The 17,117-nt window shown below is 37.2% G+C and overlaps 1 protein-coding gene and 1 long non-coding RNA gene across 3 annotated transcripts; one reads left to right on the top strand and one right to left on the bottom strand.

The window, feature by feature from the left end:
* Positions 1 to 864: 864 nt before the first annotated feature.
* LOC311098256 lies at positions 865 to 2,014 on the bottom strand. Its single transcript, XR_014609436.1, has 4 exons — positions 1,894 to 2,014; positions 1,233 to 1,318; positions 1,080 to 1,146; positions 865 to 913 (listed from the first exon to the last, which is right to left on the bottom strand). It is a non-coding gene; the product is annotated as an uncharacterized lncRNA (long non-coding RNA).
* Positions 2,015 to 2,621: 607 nt separating this feature from the next.
* golm1 (golgi membrane protein 1) lies at positions 2,622 to 14,108 on the top strand. Of its 2 annotated transcripts, none has more exons than XM_084138349.1 (10): positions 2,622 to 2,738; positions 4,356 to 4,526; positions 4,978 to 5,148; positions 8,913 to 8,967; positions 9,048 to 9,150; positions 9,238 to 9,343; positions 9,450 to 9,630; positions 12,658 to 12,792; positions 12,869 to 13,051; positions 13,294 to 14,108. In XM_084138349.1, exons 2-10 carry the CDS (start codon positions 4,395 to 4,397, stop codon positions 13,407 to 13,409), a joined length of 1,182 nt encoding a protein of 393 aa, XP_083994475.1. In that variant the 5' UTR covers positions 2,622 to 2,738; positions 4,356 to 4,394; the 3' UTR covers positions 13,410 to 14,108. The 2 variants fall into 2 exon arrangements, with proteins under 2 accessions (XP_083994475.1, XP_083994476.1); XM_084138350.1 differs by having other exon boundaries at positions 2,624 to 2,738; positions 9,238 to 9,331.
* The last annotated feature ends 3,009 nt before the right edge of the window (positions 14,109 to 17,117 follow it).

The raw sequence follows: 17,117 nt of genomic DNA, 5'->3' as shown, positions 1-17,117 counted from the left end.
AACCAAGATCAAGTAATTCCTACTAATTTAACTTTATTAAATTGAAATTATTATAATTTCAGTCAGGCAACAAGCAAACACAATAGAACCTCACTGGCATGAGATAAAGGTTTAGCCAAAAGGATGAACTGTTCTCACAAATAGGGGATTCTTCATAAATGTAGGATATAGAATATAATATTTTTTGCCTAAAGCTGACAATTTGATACAAGTTCCATTGTGAAAACACATTTCCTGCTTTTATTTATTTTCTGGCTAGTAAGAGTGTAAAAAGTCTGCTCAACTGTAGTTCCTCAAAGAACCATTCAGCGCTCCAACATTATGAAGCTGCAGACTCGGAGCCTGCATCTACAGTCCCGCACCCAGAGTCCCGCATTCTCAGACCCCTCGTTTTTCGAGACAGCGCCTCCTGCTGTTCCGAAGATCGTATAACACCCTAATCCAAATGCCATTGAAAACAATAGGATGCAATATTATATTACGGTCTCGTTTTATTTAAAGTTATCCAAATAAATATTTGCGTTCCCTGCTTAATGCATGTGCCAAAAAAACTCATTGTGTTCTCTGACTAACAAATTACCCCTTAGTTATTTTTTGAGCGTGGGTGAAATTGAAAGAAAATTACTGATGGAAGTGATACAATTACAGATTGAAGTATCTTCTGAAAAATATTATGTGATATTATATTGCTACAATATTGCTACAATGTTTTTTTTTTATTCAAATTCGAATTTTTCTTTCAGTTCAACCTATAATGGTCTAATTAACATTATACCTTGCTAACATTACAAAACCTAACATTGCTAACATTTTTGATATTTTGAATGCAAAGCAAAACTCAAATAAGAACAGACAAAACACCAATAATAAACAATTCTGTACTTTATTTAACGATCACCTAAACATCATCTTGCTGTAAACAGGACAAAGCAAAGAAAAAAGGAAGAAAGACTTGTGTTAGTGACTTTACTTTTCGTCTTTAATTGCATAAAAAAACCTCCTCATTTATAAGTCGCTTTGGATAAAAGCGTCTGCTAAATGAATAAATGTAAAATGTAATGTAAATGCATAATAATTACTTTCTGGTGGGCGAATGCTCCTTCTTTTTTCCTTTTTTTGCAATCACTGTCAAATTCCTCGACTTCACTAAAATAAAAGATGAATGCCATTGTCAAAAATATTGTGTAATAATAAATAATATATTTTTTTGCAAATGCAAATTACAAGCATACCTAGTGTGAATAGGGCCACAGAGGAACACCTCCTCAGCCTCTTGCCAGGATAATGCCTGCATCTCATATAGGCCATGAATGATGGCCTGTCCATATAAATAAATTAATTAATATATAAAACATTTCAGTCAATACAAATTAAAAGAAGGAACCCAAACAAAAGACCAAATGACACATTCTAGCTCACATGTTAATATATACTGGTTAATACATAGTGAAGGCATAGTAAATTTGATTATTAGGCAATTGTATGAGTTGTAAATGGCTGGCAACAACTTCATATCACAGTTAAATTAATATTGATTAATTTTAATACTTACGTTTAATAAAAACTAATTTAAGTAGTCTACATAAATTATATAAAGTAAAATAATTAATATTAACACACTTAATGTATTTAATTGGTCTACTTTATATCAACTAATTTTAATCAAATTTTTACAATGGCTTGTCTACAAAAAGTCCAAGGTTAAAGGCTAACGTTAGCTATCAAAATATTTTCGGCGAAAAAACATAGCCTACATTAACGGCTCAAATTTTGTTACAAACTAAATATTAAATGGACTATTCATATGTTGGTGTATCGTTGAGCTATAAAGTAGTTTGATTAAAAAAGAAATCGAATGAGTATGATTCGCTAAATAAAATTGACGATACTCACGTTTCGGCTTAAGTTCTTCAAATGTTTATCCGATCCAATTTGATAGGAGGCGCTGTCTCGAAAAACGAGGGGTCTGAGAATGCGGGACTCTGGGTGCGGGACTGTAGATGCAGGCTCCGAGCAGAGAATGTCTAATATGGCGAGAAGTTTCACTCTCACTACACTTCCGGCTTCTGAACTGGTTGCAGTTCCACTCTGATTCCATATGAGGGCGCTCACAGGACGAGTGCAGAATGAATGGAGGTCAATGGAGCTATACCAATAAAAATCCACTTTTCTCAGGATATAATTTTTTGTTTAGTAATTTGAATGTTGTATTCGAAAGGAGATGCAAAGAAATTACACATTGCTGGGTGTTAGATTTTTTAGAGTCACTTATTTGCTTTAAAAAGTCTTTCAAAATGTCAATGACGTCAGAATGCTGACGTCATTAGCAGAATGCTAGCGTGTTATGGGCAACAACAACTCAACCTGTAAGAAATCAAAACGACATAAGTACTCGTTCATTCAAATTTCGACCTAAAACCCATGTTGAACTTGCAAAATCTACAATCAGATCTGAGATTTCTCAACGGCAATCGGGTGAAAGAGACAAATTTAGCCGTCTAGCCCCATTGACTCCCATTCATTTTGCACTCATGGCGAGCGCCCCCAGTGGATCTCTGGTGGTACTACAACCAAAATTCGGTACAATAGGGCTTAATAGGGAGTGGGCAGGCTCTCCGTAGACGGGCTCTGCTCCGAGTCTGTTTGTTGAGTGATTTCATCCCGGAAAGACTCCAACGAATATCGAGATGTCCATGTTTTATCCCTTTTCCTGACGAGACCTTTTACATTAATCGCCGGTAAGGGCAATTTGACACCAATACATTACATTTTGACACTAATATATAACATTTATCTGTAAAAAAGAGGAAAGTGTAACTATAACAATAACAATAACAGTAGCTGTATTAGCAAGCATGCTAACTTACCAGAACAAAAGCAATTTCGTACTAAATGGATTTACATGTTGAATGTGTTTACAGTTTGTGTGGCTTGTTTACTATTATTTTTTTCTAATTCCCCTTTATTTAATCATTCGTAGAGTAAAATGTCTCTTTCATTTGAAAGGCACAGTGGCAGTACAGTAGTAAAGTGTTGCCTCCTGTAAAAGTCTGGTGATGGTGCACATGATTATTTGCATTCTCTGTTACTAACGTTACACCACACTGGTTTGGTTTGCATTTGGTCCTGCAGTACATCCTGAGCACTGGGTGTTCTCTAAATTGCATTTGATTTGAGATTTATGCAAATAAAAAGTGCAAGATGTGTGTTGGTATTTGACGAACAACAGGTTTTCATTCAAGATAACATCCAAACAAACAATAGGAAACATTCCATCTGTTCTGTTTTTTGTTTTCTTTCTTCCTTACCCCTCTAAAGCCTGACATTAAATAATAGCTAGAACATTTTTTATTTATTTATTTTAAACGGAACAGTTTGCACATCAGGCTTTTGAGGCTCTCATTAGGAAAAACATCTCAATAATGTATGGATAGTTAATCAAGTAAACCAAAGTTGCTTCAGTCTAGTAATGGTTAATCTTGAAATGATTACTAACAATATACAAGTTATTCTTTCTGTAATTTTATAATAATGAGTAAAGATTTCACAGCAAAAAGACGCATAAACCACGAACTGAAGGGTGTTTACTTGCTAAAATGTATAAACTATCAATCAGACAGACGACAGAAGGCATCATCGTGTCTTAGTAGATCGTGTATAACAGGTTTTTCAGCGAAGTTTTGATCATTTAGAGCCCTTAGAAATGTGTGTATCAGTAGGCTTCATAGGGTTAAAAAACCCTCTACCAAACAGTTGAGAAGAAAGAAAGAATAACTAGAGAATAACTATATTTTCAACCCACAGACTCTAATGTGATTGTTACTATTAATAAAACATTGGCAATTGATCATTGCTGTGAAATATTATTTGCATGGGTAAATTTTTTTTATTTTTTTATTACTGATGCAGAATTGAAAGCACTTGCACCGTGTATGTACAACTCAACTCTTTGAATAGATCAAATCAACTAAATAAATAATGAAACAAGTTTGGTGAGTTTTGGAAAATTCAGTCAGTCTCTGAAATTGATCTTCATGCCTTTGAAATATGACCATCTGACCCTTTTAATGACCAATTACATGCTATATTCTGACATTGTTGATGAAAATGGAATATTCTTGAAAACCGCAGCGATAACTAGTGACTTATATGTTTAATACACAGTACCCAAGTAGTAGGTAAGATTCCACAGAAATGTTGTGTATTTTGGCAGGCAAGTTATGATTCCCAAAAATGCGGTCTAGATAATTTTGCTAAAAATGCCTCACTTCTTTTTCTATTTGCATTTATGTGTTTGTTATATCCTGTATTATGGGGCTATAAATGTCTATACTAAGTTTATATTTCCCTTTCAGGAACCCATCTTTAAGGTGTTTGTGGAACTGTGATAAAGCATGATGGGTGCACTTGGGAACGGTCGACGTGGCGGCCGCTCTTCATCTTTGCTGTTGGTGGCTCTCATCTCCTGCATCCTCCTGCTTGGCTTCAACTATTGGGTCTCAAACTCCAGAAACGTCGAGCTGCAGGTTTGACACTGTGTTTGGATGTTGCCTTTGGCGAGCGGTGGTGTGAGTGGCTGTTTAACTATAATAGGTCTGTCTAGAAAGGAGCTTTGTTTAAACATTAAATTTAACATTTAATATAATATTCAACAATAACATTAATTTACATTAAATTTAACATTCAACAATCATATTGATCTGCCTGCATTGACACCATTATATGAGAACTGAACAGAGCTGGACGATGACATCGCGGTTTTCTCCAGAGCGGCTATATATATAAATGAACTAAATAACTTTTTTTTTAACATCACTGAACTTACTTAAGCTAGACTGTGACGCTATTTTCTTCTAGAAACAAACTTTGTTGCATTATTTTCCTGTTATCTCTATTAAGCTGCTTTGAAACAGTCTGTATTGTAAAAAGCGCTATATAAATAAATGTGACTTGACTTGACTTTGTGTTGTCCTCCAGAGCAAGATATTGGAGCTGGAGGACCGCATGAGGAAGCTGGCTGCAGAAAGCGACAGAGAGCAGCAGAAGGCCGAGGATGAGGCGCGCAGACAGAACGAGCAGCTGGAGTTAATGGAGGAAACGCACCAAAGACAGCAGGACAGCGCTCTGAACACCTGGAAAAAAGAAAAAGTATGAAAACACTCATCTTGCACTCACTGACAAGAGTTCAGGTGGAAACTCTGAGCTAGTAATCATCCAGTTACCTGTCATGATTTAGGGAATGAATCATGTTTATTCAAATCATTTTACTCTATTGATTTGATAGGTAGTTCAGTAGGTTTTGATGCTGAGCAGGTAAGCTGGAAAAGGATTAAGGGATATGTTTGCCGTCATCCGGTGAACTTTTGACAGCTCTTTTGAAAACTACAGATAACATTTTTGGACCGTTTCCCTACCGTTTTGGCAAAAAGGTCGCCACAGCCCTTTTACTCCATTTTCTCGAGTCATGTAACACTGATTTAAAGATCCCGTTCTTCGTGATCCTATGTTTCAAACTTTAGTTAGTGTGTAATGTTGTTGTTAGAGTATAAATAATATCTGTAAAATTATAAAGCTCAAAGTTCAATGCCAAGCGAGATATTTTATTTAACAGAAGTCGCCTACATCGCACGGCCCGTTTGGAATACGGTACATCCCTCTACTTCCTTCTTTAATGACGTCACTAGAACCGTTTCTTGACTAACCTCCGCCCACAGGAATGCTCCCTCAACTCTACCGAAATTCGTTTATGTACTTGCGCACTTCTTATAACTTACTGTGTTTACTCAGCTCTTACAGTGATTTTCTGTAAAAAGTAAAACTGACGCTTCATCTTTTGTGTGATGTACAATAAACTTTATTAAACTCATCAGTATATGTTTGATCATCATTCGGACCTGGTCCGAAACAGCAGACTTGTAGGCTATTAATAAATAATGGATACATACAAGCATATGACAAATACGTTATAATAACCGTAATTAAACTACTAAACTATACCTGTTTCATCTCTATACAGCACTCTGACTCTGTAGGCATTATTGTCCGACTCGAAATGAACACCGTTACTGAGAGTTTCTGATATTATCATCATTCCGTGAGATGAAATTGTCCTGAGAGACTGAGCGCGAGCTCATGAAGCTCCGCCCCCTGTGCCGTCCAGCAGCAGCTTATTTGCATTTAAAGGGAACACACTAAAACAGCGCGTTTTTCTGAGCCCCAAAAAATGACAATTTAAACATGCTGTAAAAAATGATCTGTTGGGTATTTTGAGCTGAAACTTCACATACACACTCTGGGGACATCAGAGACTTATTTTACATCTTGTGAAAAGGGGCATAATACGGGACCTTTAAAACAAAAATGTCACCTTTTTTCTCCATAGACAGCCGAGTTTTATTTAAAGCCTGTCTTGTCAGCGGTGAATCACCCCTGTGTGGATGAGGATTTTTAAAAATATGTTTGCTGTATTTTTTCTATCGTAAATATAAAAAGGTATGTTATAAAAATGCACATGGAGTTATGAGACTTTCCCAAGTTAAGAAATAGCACTTTTAAATGTGTGGCCTATTACACAAAGCCGTACAATGTCAGTGGCTTCCTGTGTAACTTTGAATTTTGTTTGGGAAAACTCAATTTTTATTGGTTTTTAGCAGTGTCCGTCATTTCTGCATGGTAACTTGAGCTACACGACTAACCTGCTCCTGAGAAGGTTTTATTCTGGGTAAGAAATAGCAAACTAAAATGCATTAGGCCTAATGCATTACACATCATAAGTATTATTTTACATCATTTTATTTTTAACTGTTAATATTTCACTTTTAATTTAAATTAATATAAATGTACATATAAACTTTAGAATATATAATGTTTTTGACATTTTCTTTCATGCTCTTTAAGCTATATAAATTATTAATGAAATAAATTCAGTTGATTCACTTGTGTTAGTACAGTCACACATTCTTCCAGCTGCCTTCTCAAACTTTTGTGGCAGCAGCAGTATTTTTTCCTGCCTTGCAAATGTTTAAATTCATGATATTTTTCATAATGCTATCTTGGGGCGTTTTCACACCTGGCTCATTTGGAGCATTTGTTTCAGAACCTGGTGCGTTTTCTCCCTTAGTTCAGTTCGTTTAGGCATATATGAACACGGCAATCACGCTCAGATCCACACCAAAACAATCACTCTGAGATCGCCTGAATAAGGTGGTCTTGGCACAATTGAAAATGAACTCTGGGGCGGTTCTGTGGAGGTGAGAAAGCAATCCGGCCCAACAGACCAATGAACCAAGCGGTATCATAATTCACAACGGCAAATGTGTTATGTAACAAGCAGCAGTGTCTGATTCTGTGAGTGAGCACATTAGTTATCGCAGTTGAAAACCAAAGAGCGTCACTTCATCAGGGGCGTTTCCAAGGGAGGCAGTGCCTCCTCAAACAATTGGATGAGAAAATTGTCCATATTATAGCAACGCAAATATTACAAAATGTGACAATAAAAAGTGTATAAATCACTTGTTTTTCTAAAGTAACAATGTCCAACAGTGACACCAGCAGGTAAAGTTACAGCGAAACGCCATGTCCATTGAGTTAGAACAGACTCCCTAAATGATTGGATATCGCTGGTTTGTGCAATAATTCCCACCTCTTGTTTTCATGCAGGTTCACGAATCAGTCTGAATGAACAAAATGATGGCGTTTAATGGAAAGACTAATTCAAAAGTAAACAACTCAGCCATTTAGATATCACTGCTTTATGTCATGTCAAAATCAAACTTGAAATGGACTGAAAACATGATGACTAGGAATTTTTTTTGTGAGATTAGATGAAATTAAAGGTAGATCATCTGTTGCCGAGCTTGATAGCTGATGAAAATAAGACAGAGAGAGAGAATATATATATATATATATATATACCTGTATATTACAAAAGTAATTGAAATAGCTTAACACAACATATGTTTCCCCTTCTCAGAAATCTGGTTGCAGCCGTTGATAGCTTCCCTATAACCACTGTTCTTTTAACTTTGAACTTGAAAACTATGCTTCCAGTGTTGTCTCAAGGAACATTTAGTGCCTTCGCTATCTTTTGGTATCCTGTTCCTTGTTTATGAAGGGTGATGATGTCTTCTCTTAACTTTGTGGACCAACTTATTTCTAAGCCATATTTCTAACATGCAGTCAAACGTGACATTCAACAAACCTAGCCAGTTCAGATATTTCATGAATCATTTTGAGACTGCAGAAGTCATTAAAAGTTGAATTTTCATCTTGATGGATGACGTGGAGGAAACTCTGACAAATAAGAGTACAGTTTTACTTATATGTGACTTACTTAGCCTCATTTTGGTACGTTTTGAAATGTTGCCTTGTGAAAGCCAACCAAACCAAGAAGAAAATGCAACATTGTGACAAATTAAGATCCTGTTTTGGAACAAAGCAAATTATCTAAATTTCTTGGAATGCCCCTAATCTTCAGCAGACCAGTGAATCACGTCGATTCGCCTGCGAGAAGTGAATAAAACGGACACTTTTAAAATAATTTTACGTCATCTTGAGGCCTCCTTTGAAATTTGTTCAGGCCTCCTAGTGGGCCCTGACCCCCTGGAACCACTGGTCTAGATGGGTTGCCCACTAGGTTTTAATGCACATAAATGCTCTCATTAGGTTTTGATGCCCAGGCCAGAAATGCTGACTGTATATGCAGGTATGCTAGCACGTTCAAAATGGCATTATGGCACTACCTTGACTAAGTGTTATTGATGCCCAGAAATGCTATCTATATAAACAGTTATCCAATTTATACTCAAAATGACTCTGTATGTAGGATGGTCACTAGGTTTTAATGGCCAAAATTGGATTTTGGATATGCTCAGTGTATGTTTTTAGGTCTAAAAGCTTTCTCTCTGTCATAGGAGAATCTGAAGATCAACATTTCCTCCAGTGCTAAAATGGTGCAAGACATGAAGAGTAAGTGTTTACCTCATATTTGTGCTACTGTATTTAACTCTGTAACGCATATCATCTTTCCTTCACATTTTTGTTATTAGACCGTATGAAGTCAGTACTGCAGGATTCGAGTAAAATGCAGAGTGAGCTGAAGTCCTGTCAAAATAACATGGACACGCTCAGTAAGAAAGCCAGCAGTGAGATGTAGGTCCATTCTGAATGCTCTAATCTACAATACCAAAGACATTATACTGCTTGATCAGTATGATAATGGCTGTATGTATTGTGCAGGTCTCAGTGCAACAAACAAATTGAGGCCATAAAAGAGGAATGCAATGGGAAAATGGCAGCTGCCAAACTGGAAAAGCAAAGGACGTCTGAAAAGGTAGCTCCACTGGTACGGCTATGAGAAAAAAAAAAAAGGCCTTAAATAGTTCCTTTGTGATTCTTATATATTTGGTGTCTCTTACCCCTTTTCCACTGACATAAACTGTCCTTCACAGAATGCTGATGGTTCCATGCCGAAAGTCTCTGTTTCAAAAGCCAAATCTGATGTTCCCGCCTCAAACCATTCAAATAAAAGTGTGGCAGAACCTCCGAACGGCGAACCAGATGTGAATTCACAGCCCAAAAATGATGCTAAGGTCCAAACCAACGAGTTAGTAGTGGAGAAAAATGAAGAAGGTGAGAATTGCCTGTTTGAGCGTGGATTGTAAATGGTCTCTACAGTATACATAGGTGAAGTCCCTCATTTAATGCAAGTCCGATAACTTGAGTACTAGTTAGGTCTGTGACATTGGCAGTTTCTTTTTTTCTTTTTTTATAGTGGCTGGAATTAATTATAGCCTTTTATTCACACAAATAATACACAATGCAGAAATGATGGCTGTAATGTGATTCTTGAACATAGAAAACAATAGAAATTATAAGCCAAGTTTAAATATATTTCCCCACAAAGATAAATTCATCATATATACCGTTCTGCGATTTGAGAGGAATGTGGGACAGGAGCAGGACAGAGTTAATCTCTAGTCTAAAGTCTTCATTTCTTCTCCTGACGTTCCAAAGCAACTGACCTTGTAAAAGGTCTGAAGAGAACATTTTATCTTCCGCCGGTGCAAGGCATTTAGGATATAGTATATTTGATTTTGCACTGCCAGAAAACATAAATTACAGGCATGTGTGCAAAAAAAGGTCTGTCCTACAGCGAATATAGTAATTAAAAGTGAATGAAAGGAAGAAACGTTTATAATCCCCTGCAAAAATGGGTGAGACGTGAGTGAAGATTTGGTAATTTTCCATTTTCAGTGGAATAACTGAAATCAGGTGACCTGATCGCAAAACAGAATACAAAGCCGTCAAATGGCTTAAATTGATGGGCTCATGTACCTCTCTCATTCCTCGCGGATCCAAATGTTTGCGATGTAACATTTAAAGGACAAATCCAGTGAAAAATTTACCTAGGGGTAATTAACACATGGTTACCGAGTCGATCGTTCCCTGCGATGCGTTTTCATGAAAATCGAATGTATAGAGTTTTATCTTTAAAAACAGATTAGCTCATAACACTAGTATATGGGGCACAGAGTAAGTAAAAGTAAATCGCTAGTTAATACCACTAACAAGGCTCAAAATAGCCTCACACTAACACGGTAGCATAATGAGGGTCCCTACATGCAAACCGAAGCATTGAGAACTTTGTAAGTGTACAGACAGTTTAATAAGAAGATACTTTATAAAGACAGTACATTACGCGTTTACAGACAGGCGTCATCTTGGAAAACAGTCTCGACTAATCGAGTCACGAACGCCGTGCTAAGTGAGCTGGTCGATAGGAATTACGCATAGTGAAATCTAACGTAGCACGGCGTTCGTGACTCGACTAGTCGAGACTGTTTTCCAAGATGACGCCTGTCTGTAAACGCGTAATGTACTGTCTTTATAAAGTATCTTCTTATTAAACTGTCTGTACACTTACAAAGTTCTCAATGCTTCGGTTTGCATGTAGGGACCCTCATTATGCTACTGTGTTAGTGTGAGGCTATTTTGAGCCTTGTTAGTGGTATTAACTAGCGATTTACTTTTACTTACTCTGTGCCCCATATACTAGTGTTATGAGCTAATCTGTTTTTAAAGATAAAACTCTATACATTCGATTTTCATGAAAACACATCGCAGGGAACGATCGACTCGGTAACCATGTGTTAATTACCCCTTGGTTCATTTTTCACTGGATTTGTCCATTAATTGCTTACCTATTATTTATTTTGTGAACAAAGCTTTGTGCTTCACTCGTGTTGTAATATTCATGTAAAACTGCATTCACATACAAACCACAGTGGTGTGGCGGTTGTCGGGTTAAACAGCACAGCCCTAGCACAAGAAAACCTCTCCACAATGAACCACATGATTTTCATGCCGGTAGCACAATGAGTACCCGCATCGGCATGAAATGAATATTCACTCCATCTCTTCTCTAAACGCACATTATTGATCGTATTTCAAATGACTCAGATCTTCCGGTGAAACGACAGACTTCTCTCTGATGGCGTATGCAGGACTTTTCCAATCATTTAATGCGCTTTTATTCGCCCCTGCAAGCTTGTGTTCGTCCGCCTCTGTTTTTGAGTGCAATGCCCACATCTCAAAATCCAAATGACAACCAATGCCTAGAATCAAGTCCTCGTCTTTTATCTTTTCTTTTTCAATAATCTGTTCGGATAAATACTTGGAATTACGTCATAATATGGAAGAAAAGGTCTTTCGCTCCTTCCGTTACATTACAACTTTAATATTTTCACTTACTGCAAACTCATCATAACATTGAAATTTGCTTCCCAAGCCTGCTGTGTAAGAATAAATAATTTTTATAATTATACTTTTTTTATTCATAACCATCTATTCAGATGTAGCAGGTGTTTAGGATAGAATTAGTCAAAAAATATTGATTTTCTCCTTGCACTCATTGTTTTAATTGGAATCCCTCCCATTTGGTCAGACGGCTGCGTAATGTTTTGTCGCACAAAATTTTCTGTAAAGCTGCTTTGAAACAATGATTATGTTAACATGCACCCTCATATTAGGCAATATTGCAATTAAACTCTCCCTCGTAAACACAATACTTCAATCAAATACCAATCAACCAACCATAATCGTAGTAAAATATATGGTGCATGCTGATTTTAAACGCTATAAACAGGCATGTAAACACTTTAAATGTGTATTGTGAAAAGCTAAATAAATTTGAAATATAGTCTGTCGTTTTTCAAAAGCGAAACCATAAAACACGTACGTTTTAGCGTTCCGTACTATCACTCTTATTAAATGTGCACCGGTAAAGCCCTTCACACCAAGGTGTACGATAACTAACATTTTAATAATTGTTCAAACTCTAAGAGAATAGCAGTGTACACCACAACTATTACATTAACATCACAGAGAAACTACACCTGCTGATGAACGATGACATTACTGCAGCGTGTGCTTATAATAAACAGAACATCATTGTCCATTGGTGTCCATAGTTATTGTTCTTGGTGTGAATGGGCCTTTAAATCTTGTCAGTTTTTTTTAAAGAAATACTCTATTCTCTGTTCCCCCAGCATGTCAAGTCACATTTAGTCGTCATATAGCGCTTTTTACAATACAGATTGCTTCAAAGCAGCTTTACAGAGATAACATGTTTAACAACATTCTGTCTGCTCCTCTAAGATGCTGTGATTTTGCAAGACTCCCCCACCCCCACCTCCAAACGGACCAATAAGAGTGAGACTCTTAACAGACCAGCCAATGAAGAAGTTCCAGAAGCAGAGGTGGACATTAAAGGACAGGCTTCAAAGGCCATAGGTGGGGTAACGGAGAGAATCCAGCGATTAAAGCACAACACACACACACATTACTAATTGTATCTGTCTTCATGCAGATACTGTGCTGGATGAAGCAGGGATTTTAGAGCCAAAGGAAAATGACATCGGGATTGGAGACGATGAGGATGATGATGTCAAAATTGGGTACAGGAAAGAGGAAGATGCAGCAAATGGGAAGGAAGACGCCGTTATGTACGACAATGAGGGCGAGATAGAAAAACAGCTCTCTAAAATTAAAGGTGGTCTTCAACATCATGATCATCGCACAATCACAATACATTTTAAAATGACTATAAAGATGTTAGGAAATTTCAAGTGTAACACTTTTTTTGGTAGCTTTTACAAACTGAAGAATGACATATTTTATGTGGTAATTGACAGCAAGTCAATTGATAAAGTTGTGAATAATAATCATCATTATATGTCAAAAGTACTTTTGTCCCATGCAATAAGATTACGAATAATTTTCTTGTTTCCACAGATGAAAATCAAGGTGCAGGTCTAGATTTAGAGGATGATGTGGCTAATTATAACGGTGATGATGACAACCAACCGGAGTCTGAGGACGATAAGCAGGCGGAGCTCGCAGGGATGTAACAAACATGCTCCTGATCACGACGAGTCTGCTGACAGCAACATTTTCTTCAGCTGAAGACTGTCACAAACCCTTATTAGTGTCCTCCCAACTGCTCGGCAGACGTTTAAAAGGTGGGAGAGGAAACCTGCTGTAAAGACTCATTTGTGCTGGTGAATTCTGCACTACTGTGTAATGAAGGATATGAGTTTATGTCATTAACAAACTATCTCATATGTCTTACCAGGACAGGCATGAAGAAGACATTCTTTTGCTAGTACTGATTTTAGTTTAAACTTGAATGTAACTACTTATGACAACAAGCCTTTCAATTAATGCATCATGGTGAATTTTCCCTACGTCAAACCTTTTCTTAAATGTAAGATGCTTTGCTCTTGTACAAAAACAACTGCTGATTTGTTACAAAAACGGCTTTATCTTGTCTTTATGGTTCATGTTCCGTTTTGAGGAAACTGGATGTCAACATTTTAGCTGCTGAAAACACAGGAATATTAGATGTTCAGACTAAAAGACACATTCCTCTTCACTCATTTAATTACAGTGCAATCCAGGCTTTTATTTGCTGTAAAAGGATATTTTTTATGTTGATTTAAGAATTTTTTACATTTTCATGTTGGGAACTGGAATATGTTTTTAAAAAATATGGGTTTCTTACTGAATTTCTGATTTCATAATAAAAATTATTTTGTTGCGCTACTCTACCTATTGTGTGCATTTAATGGGTTCACTTTTATAATGGAATGAGTACTGCATGGTACATGCTGCATTGTCACAGGACCTCACTATGTTGCATATTAATTTAGCAAGTAACATCCAGTTATCACAGAAGTAGTCCATTGCAATTTTGTGAAATTGTAAAAATGTCAACTTTCAAATAATAGGTCAAGAAGATGTTAGAAATCGTAGTTAATATCTGGGTTTTTCATGACACTGGAAATAGAAGAACGCATCCACGTTGTTGGATATATTATCTATTTAGTGTGCTCTGTGGTGTGCTGCACATTTTGCCAATGCAATAGGACAGGTCATGGAGGTATTCCATGCATACTGATAATTTATTATACTGAGCACAGTGTATATTCTGCTAAATAATAGTATGCCATTCTGAACGTACGTAGCCTGTGTAGTGTGCTCTCCTTTAGGAACCTAGATGCTAGTGAAGGATTACAATTTAAGAATATGTTTTTAGATCTGCTGATCCTATTACCCTACATAACATCACATAAAAAACTAAGGTGAACTATACTGTATTGGGCATTCAAGGTGAACATGAGGGCATCCATTTACTGATTAGATTTAACAGTTTCCTTTGAAGGGTTTTTGTTAGTCTTTGATCTTTCTACTAAGAGTTGAACTATGTGTGAATGTTTACCTAGTCTTGGTTCTCGTGACCATGTGTTGTTTATACAATTTGGGGGTACCATTATCTCAGTTGGGGGTAATTGCCTCTATTTGTCTTTAGATTATTAGATTCAGTAGTCATCTCTAAGGCTGTGTGTAAGTTCAGCACCTTTAAGGACAGCCCACTGAATGGCCTATAAGATACCATGTAAAGTTCCCTCAGTCAGATCATGTTGGAAGTTTCTACAGCCGCATACAGTGGAGTTCTCAATAAAGAACAACTTCTGTTGAACGCGATCCCAACTGTCTCACTGGTCTCTGCTTCGATCAAGAAAAACTTTACAACAGATGGTGCCTTGTGACCCGGATGGAGAAGAAGGAAACTCAAAGAACTGAATCTTAAAACTTCAAGCTCAACAAAAGATCTGACAAAGATTGCCAGACTGAATCTTTCCAGCTTCCTCCAGATTGAAAACTTCAAGCTCAAAGATCTCAACAAAGCTGACTGAGTTCCAGACGAATGTTTTCTGTACAACCAAAGACTCAGTGAGTTTCACTCCATTCAAAGAACCAATGCAGACCAGTACAAATGTTTTCCTCTGCGCCGTTCAGAGAAGTAGTTAACAAACAGCTGTAGAGTTTGGTTAACTAAAGATAAGCCTCTAAAAAGTTTTCTTTTAGAGATGAAATTGATCCTCTGTTGTTGGCAGGGAAGATTAACAGTTACATGTTAATATTGTGTGTATGCTCTTGCTAGAGAAGACCTATCTGTAAGCTAGAGAAATTTAGAGTCATGTGCTAATAAGATTGTACCCTCTGTTTGTAAGACAGTAGAGAGAAGTTTTAGTGTTTTGTGATTGTGAAGTAACAAAGGAAGTCACAAAATGGTTAGAAGGAATGCTAGGCTGATTTCCACAACGGAGAAAGGTGGATTAGCTAGCCCGTTATGGACAGACAATGAGTTTAAGTCCTTGTTAGGAGAATGTATGGACTCAATCGTGACTGAGGAAGTCAGATTGAATTTAACAAAGAAATTTGGCATTGATGCAGTCAAAGTTTGGTCAATTGAAGATTGTAAGAAGGTACTAGGAGCAAGTATTCGCAAGAACAATGTGAAAGCCATTGTCTGTTGTCACAGAGAATTTGGTTTAACACTAGCTACAGAACAGTCTAAGCGCAACTCAGAGCTAGAGAAACAGATCAAAGAGCTCCGTGCTAGAATATCTTCGTTGACTAAGAAAGTAAACCGCAACAAAGATGCAGAAAAAACTGATGTGGAAGAAGTTAGTCAGCCTGATAACAATTATCCTGACTTAAAAGCTTTCTTTGAAACAAATGTAGCCATCCAATCAGTAACTGATGAGCCTGTAGATTCAGTGCAGGTTTGTGGGGCAAGGAGAAGATCTCAGGGAACTGAAAGGGTTACTCCCAACTCTTCTGTTGTCCAAATACAAACTGTTGGCAAAACATCTTTAGGTCCTAAAGATGTAGAGAGACTATCCCAGAGCTTACCCTCAGTACGCACAAATTTTTCTGAATTTAGAAAAGCATTGATCAGTAAAATGCGTCTTTATGACATGTCGTTGGCAGAAGTTACACAGCTGATGTCACAAATTCTAACTGAATCTGAATTCAACAATTTTGAGTCTGCTGTTACGTCTGAACTACAACATGCCAGTAAAGGCAATTTGAGAGAAGGTGTTTTGAAAATCCTAAAGAATATCTTAGGACCCAAAATCGATTGGTCGAAAATTACCAATTGTGTACAGAAGAAGGTGGAAACTGTTTGTGAGTACACAGAAAGATTTTGTCAGACCGCTGCTGCTTACAGCGGAATCGCTGACACTTCAGAGCAGGTGCTAGGTGATAATGGTCCCCTAGTTCGCGCATGGTTTCAGGGTCTTCTGTCAGAACATAAAAAGGCGTTGCCTTACTTAGAACTAACATGGTCCAGTAGAACCCTGCAAAACAACTTGGACAAGTTAGTTACTTGGGAAAGAGACTCTGATGTCAAGGCAAGGGTAAAAATTGCAGCAGCATCCTTTAAGGTCAATTCAGAGAAACAGAAACGCAAATGTCCTAGAGAAGCCAGTTGTTCTTACTGTGGCAAGCATGGATATTTTGGAAAAGAATGTAGAAAAAACAAAAATAACTTAAGACAAGTTAACAAGGTTAACCAGCTTCTGCTTAGCCTGCTTGATATTCTGAAGCAGCCCCTCCCCTCTTCGTTAAACTCGTGGGGCAACTTGATACGGTGTTAACCATTTAGGCTGTGATTGCTTAATCTCCCCAGTAACTTACAACAAAGATGACAGATTTATTGACTGTCACAGCCTTTGTTTGGGGGACATTCAGTATACTCACAGCCT

This window comes from Abramis brama (assembly GCF_963993115.1).
Source record: "Abramis brama genome assembly, chromosome: 16".
Classification (NCBI taxonomy): Eukaryota; Metazoa; Chordata; class Actinopteri; order Cypriniformes; family Leuciscidae; genus Abramis; species Abramis brama.
This window is presented reverse-complemented; position numbering and strand designations above follow the sequence as displayed.